At 41.7% G+C, this 6,537-nt stretch overlaps 1 protein-coding gene across 1 annotated transcript; it reads left to right on the top strand.

Moving 5' to 3' along the window:
- Nucleotides 1-1,263: 1,263 nt before the first annotated feature.
- Nucleotides 1,264-5,669, top strand: KCNK9 (potassium channel, subfamily K, member 9; the record flags this gene model as incomplete). Its single annotated transcript, XM_009084211.1, has 3 exons — nucleotides 1,264-1,280; nucleotides 2,815-2,825; nucleotides 4,828-5,669. Coding segments are annotated over 3 exons (870 nt in total), but the record flags the coding sequence as incomplete, so codon positions are not given.
- Between the last annotated feature and the right edge of the window lie 868 nt (nucleotides 5,670-6,537).

Genomic DNA, 6,537 nt, shown 5'->3' with positions numbered 1-6,537 from the left:
TTTTGGCCCCAGAAGCAAAGTGTTAAACCAGAGAATTTCTGCTGGAGGGCAAGACACATTATGGGCCTGTCTGTACCCTGCAGCTAAGTGTGGTGCAAAGATCACTGACGTAGATCGAAGCAAGTTGGTCTGTCCACATGAGGCTACAGAGTGCCAGAGGTACTTGCTTAGGGACTGAATGCAACATGGCATTTTTGTTGATAAAATGTCTATAAAATCATGAGTTACACAAAGAAGGGGAATAGGGAATAATTGTTCCTGATCTCTTCCACAGAGGAGGACATACCATTTCCATCAGATGACAGCAATGGGAGAGAAGTAAAGAAGTGGTGGTGATTTTTTTAAAGAATACACAGTTGATCTATCAACTTTCTTGACACAGGATGTTGCAGGTGCTAGAAGTTCATACACATTCAATGGACAATGCCCAAGCTCATGGAAGAGAAATCCATTTTGTGTTACTAAAACCAGCAAAATCATATCTGACTTAGGAAATCCCTAATCTCCAAATAATGCAGCTGGGTACAGGAATTCTTGAGGAAAGAGTCACATGTAATTATACCATTCCTTTGCTCTTCCCCAGCCATCTGCTTGTGGTCACTGTTGGATTCAGGGTAGCTGTGCACCATGTTCCTCTGCATGTTCTGGTTGTGGACTGGTACCCCAGCACAATGTCCCTTTACAAGCTAGAGAAAGCTGTTGGGCTTGTCCCCAGAAATGAACCTCAGACAGATTGTGATGAGGAGTTTCTGTCTCATCTGAAAGGCACCATGGAAAAATAAGCATTAGTGCTCTGCAGTCCAGAATTGGAGTAACACTCTGAGACATGACATTTCTTCATGCCAAGCTATTCTTCTTGGTGCCAACCCAGATGAGTTCTGTCTTGAAAGCTTAAGCTGCTGGGCAGGGTTATCAAAGACAGAGTATTAATGACATTGCTTCCAATGAAGGTGAAACTTATTTAGACTGTCTTTGAGCATTCAAATTATATCTCATTAAATATCAGACAAACCTGCCTGCTGTGTCACACTGCTGTGTTGTGGGATCTCAACAAATTGGTTACTATACTAGACTAGTATAGGCAGTATTTACCTAGTTGTGGTCCAAGTAAAAGCTCCAGCTATACCTTTCTAGCTGTTATCTCAGCCTCATGGCTTGTTGTGGGATGCATTTCCTACACCTAATTCTAAAGGCTTCTGTTCAATCTTTCTTCTTCACCACAGAAAGAAAGAGAAACACTGATGTCATGCTTAACCTTTCTATTTCTCTTTAAGCCTTGTGTTTCTTACGGCTGACATAGTCATCTCTTTATACTCTGCAAAAGGGCAGTGGCATTCATGTAGAGGAAATTAGGATGAATTTTGGTAGCTGGAATCTGCTATCAAGGCAGTTGCTTCTGCTTCTGCCTCTACTTGATGTAAGTAAAACCTGAGTACTTGGAGACTAACCCCATGAACTACATCCTTTCCTGGCGTCAATGATCCTTTGTGCCCCTCTTCCTCTGGCAATTACTGGCCTTCCCATTTTTTTTTTCCAGAGGCAGTCTCTGATGTTAAGAAGACAGTGATTTGTTTTAGATTTGAAATTTGCTGAATTTCAGAGAAAATTCACCACTGCAGTTTACTTTCCATGCATTGCTCTGTATTGCTAAATAGATTCTGTAATGCTAAAGTAATGGAGAGTTAAATCTTTCTTTGGTGTATTTTGAAACCCGTTCATTTCAGAGTGTTGAAGGCAATGACTAAGGTCCTTAAAGCCATGCTGTATAGGAGAAATATGTGACTTCGAACCCCTGTACATGAATCTATTTGTAAAATCTTTTTCCAGCTTCATGAAAAAAGTCTTCTTTACCCCAGATTCATGGTGAAAATGCAGTAAAAGACATTTATCTGATATTGTGGAAAGCAAGTATGACTTGGGGCAGAATAGAAATCAGAATTTCTGGATGTACTATCTACCTATGTGACATGGAGGGAAATTATAGCCTGCTGGGGTCTGTGCTTCCCTATCTGTAAAACAGGGATATGGATATATTCCTATCTTATAGGATACATAATTACAAAACCTGTGACAAATCTTAGAACTTCAATTGTGAGATAGTGTGTAAGAACATAATATTAATGTTTTATAATCTCCCTAAACTGTCTCTGGAGATATCTTTAATGAGAGGCATATAGTGATATCAAAAGGAATCTTTTTTTCACCCCAATCATTTTTTTAGAACCCAAAGTGAAAGTTGTTTCCACCAACTGCCATCTCTGCAACCATCTGGAAAATCACATTTTCTGAAGCTTTCCTTCTCTTTATCATCTGTAACTATAGCTATAAAATGGGATGATGTCCCTGGTTTAATTAACACCCCTGTAGTTCAAAAGCTGGTCTTAGTAATGAGAGGCAATTATAGCCTTTATTGAGGGACAGTCAGGTGGAACTAACCCAGCATCAATCTGTTGAAGACACTTCCCTTTCCAGGTAATTTGGAAACTGCTTTTTATGATGAACAGACTACCTGGCTCAATACAACAGGTGAATCTCTTCCTTTTTTAACCTGAAAAGGAACATCCTATTCTGAATTATGTGCTTCTTTTGTAAGCTGTTTTTTACATCCCATCCATCTGCCAACAACTAGCAACTGAGCTAAGGAAATACCTGTTGCTTTTGGGAAGGCATTCTTGCTGGGTTTCTTCCCTTGACCACTGAAGGTTACCTGGTGTTCATATGTTCATCCTAGTAAAAGTGCAGATTCTGTGGTGCACCCACATCTTGAGGGATATGCAGAGTTCTGGTTTCTGCAGCTCAGAAATAATGTGGTAGAACTACAGAAGGTCCAGAGAAGAACATTGAAATCGTCAAGGGAATGTGACTTCTGCTATATGAGTAAAATAGGCCCTGACTTCAGTTCAGATAGGAGAAGACTGAGAGCAGAGAAAAAGCTGAGTTTAGCTGAATCCATGAAAGTGATAGATAAGGTAGATGTAGAACTTCAATACTGGAATTAAGGGACACTAGCTGAAACAAGGAGATCTGTTTTAAATTATAAAGTATCTATTTTACAGAGGAGATAGTGAACTTCTGGAATTTGTTGCCACAGGAGACTGAGGAGGTGTGCAGTGTCAAGAGTTTCAAAAAATGGATTAGACAAATTCAGAGCAGCAGGTCCATGACCTGAGTCTAATGGTGATGAGCAGGACTGAGGCAGTACTAGAGGAATGGTCCTGCCTCAGGGGTATCTCAGGTGGTCTCTGCCTCCAGCTTCTGATCTGTAAGAGTGTGGGTCTGCTGTATGCCCTGTGTTTTATCTGCCAGCCATCTGTGGGTAACCTGGTGTCTCAGGGGTCTCATGTGAAGGTAGACGACTCTGGAAAACTGATTTAAACCCTCAGTGTGTACAACACAGGCACCTACATTAGAGAGAGTCACTGAAGGTGGAGCTCTACTCGTGATTCAGATACCCTCATTTGGCTGTTTGCAGGTAGTTGTCTACCTGTGCTGTAGGTGGCTAAATTCTAATGCAGTTAACAAATGTCTAGTTGGTCTAATGGGACTTTATGGATATGGTCAAGAAACAGTCAGTACTGTCATTTCATCTTGATATAAAGTATACTTGGGGTGGTCAGTTAAATCACTCACTTCTGCCTATTTTTATTGAATCTTTGACTATATTGGGAGTTTGGACACATAGCACACACTTAGATACTCAAATTTAGGTATATTAATCTTGAACTGAGTTCTGTTCCAGGATTTCTATTACAATGACTGTAGAGAAATAGTTGTCTCCTCTAGGTAACTCATTGACCTATTTCAGACACCTCAGGGCACACAAGAAGAACTGCCCTTGTGAAGTCCATATGTCTACTCACTGATTTTAAGGGGAGTCTAGATAATGGTACCCACATGGTCAATGTACACCATGGCCAGGTGGGATCCAGCCATCCCATTTCACAGACTTTGGTATTATCATGTAGAACCTCAGCTGTAAGAAATGTAATTTTTAAAGCATATGAAAAAGTGAAATTATAATTTCAAAACAGTCCCCACTTATGGTTTGATTTAGAATAAAAGCTTAGCCATGATTTTACCATCTGTAAACTATGCTGTGAAACGTGGTACATCTTCTGTCCTGGGTTAGTTTAACATCCTGATGAAATTGCCTTTTTCAGGCTAACTGTCAAAGCTGTAAAACTATGGAACAATCTGGTAAGTTGATTATTCTTCAGTAATTAAAGATAGAACAGGCAATAAATCCCTAAATTCCTGTGGTATTCCAGCAATGAGTGACTTTCATAAGGTGTCTAGAAGAAAAGTTTGTTCAGAATGGAAGAGTTTAAAAAGGAATTTCATTGGTTGGTGGGTCTGTGGATGCTGTGAACTCCATGCTGTCAGCAGAGGGAGAATTTGGATGCCATCAGTGTACTCTGGTTTTGGGACAGGGCAACACCAACTACTCTCAAAAACACTGTGGGAAAGTCCATCTATTTCCAAAGTTTCCACTATTGCATGTGATACAGGAAGTACATAAAATATCTTCAGTGAATTAATGCAATATAAACTTGCTTAGACTGAACACTTGTTTGAGGTAGAATGAATTGCCCATTCTTTCATCTTTCTCACTCCTCTGTGAACAACTTTGTTGTTCTGTGTCTTATTTACTCTGGACACAGGACATGGGTGAGGAGATATCGGAACATCATGTGACTGTAGTGTTCCTGCAGCTTTGGATCTGGCTGTAGCTTCAGAGGCTCTGTGGTTCATGTGGCTTGCATGAAGAGGGACCTGTGGTCACCACCTGCCTTGCTGACTGTGCTATCTTTTCATTCCCCCTCCCAGGCTATGGACATGCTGCCCCAGGAACGGATGCAGGGAAGGCCTTCTGCATGTTCTACGCAGTCCTGGGGATCCCACTGACACTCGTCATGTTCCAGAGCTTGGGCGAGCGCATGAACACCTTCGTCAAGTACCTCTTGAAACGCATCAAAAAGTGCTGTGGGATGAGGAGCACTGAGGTCTCCATGGAAAACATGGTCACTGTGGGTTTCTTCTCCTGCATGGGGACACTCTGCATTGGAGCAGCAGCCTTTTCCCAGTACGAGGAATGGAGCTTTTTCCATGCTTACTATTACTGCTTTATAACATTGACTACGATAGGGTTTGGAGACTATGTGGCCCTGCAGACCAAAGGGGCCCTTCAAAAGAAGCCTCTCTATGTGGCTTTTAGCTTTATGTACATTCTAGTGGGATTGACAGTCATTGGGGCATTTCTAAATCTGGTTGTTCTCAGGTTCTTGACCATGAACAGCGAGGACGAGCGGCGGGATGCCGAGGAACGGGCATCCCTGGCAGGGAACCGCAACAGCATGATTATCCACATCCAAGAGGACTCCCAGCATGGTCGGCCACGGTACAAGGCCGAAGTAACAGACCTTCAGTCAGTTTGTTCCTGCATGTGTTACAGGTCCCATGAGTACACCAGCCGGGTGGTGTCCCACCAAAATTCATTCAGCTCAAAGCTGAATCCCCAGTACTTTCACTCCATCTCTTACAAGATAGAGGAGATCTCGCCAAGCACATTAAAAAACAGCCTTTTCCCATCTCCTGTCAGCTCCATCTCACCTGGGTTGCACAGCTTTACAGATAACCACAGGCTGATGAAACGGCGAAAGTCCATTTAAAGGGATATGTCTTCTTTTGCTTTCCTTGTTTTCCCCAGTTCTTCTCCGTTGTTTCGGGTTTTTTTTGTTCCTTGAGTGAGACGGAGCGAGGCCAAAGGGAGTAGAGAAAGCCAATCCTCCTCTGAGACTCAGCTCTTGAGCATGAAGCATGGATTATTACCGTTCCAGCAAAGTATGCCTTACATTACCCCCTCGGTGGATGTCAGAGGATTCAAGGTGACGTGAAGTGGGTACCAAATCCAAAGTTGCACACACAGCTGGGAGCCTTCATGTGCCGCTGGCACTCCTGACCTAACAAACTTTTCTCCTCACGAGCAGGTTGCAGCGTGCGTGTGCTTGCGTGTGTGTCGGGTGCGTGTGCGTGTGTGCGCGTGCAGTTCCACAACTAGTGCCATGTGACAAAAATTCAAGCATCAGGTATTATTTCTTTTCCCTTGAAGCAATTGTGTTCCAGCCTGCTTTTTAGATTGCTTCCAAAAGGAACAGGGGAGGGTGGTGGGGGGGGAGCCAATTTGTTTTGTTTTTTTGCCAAGACAAGCATGCGCCATAAGCAGTCAATATACCAGGTGTATCATGATAAATTTTTTAATGCTAGATTTTAGATTGTATTAACATTTAAAAAGGCAGGAAAAGATGGATCATTTTAGCTTGCCAGTTCAAAATTAAAAAAAAAAATAAAGCATGCACTTTGTAAAACTGGTATGCATAATAAAAACACAAGAAAAACTAGCAATGGAATTAATAATCAAAAGCAAATAATCCTATTGATTTAACTATATTTAATTTTATCATTTTCAACTGTTCCAGCAATTTGCAAGTGGAATTTTTAAGATAAATTGGGAGAATTGTTGGAACAAAAGTGTATTTT

Source organism: Acanthisitta chloris, unplaced genomic scaffold (assembly GCF_000695815.1).
Source record: "Acanthisitta chloris isolate BGI_N310 unplaced genomic scaffold, ASM69581v1 scaffold391, whole genome shotgun sequence".
In the NCBI taxonomy this organism is placed as follows: Eukaryota; Metazoa; Chordata; class Aves; order Passeriformes; family Acanthisittidae; genus Acanthisitta; species Acanthisitta chloris.
This window is presented reverse-complemented; position numbering and strand designations above follow the sequence as displayed.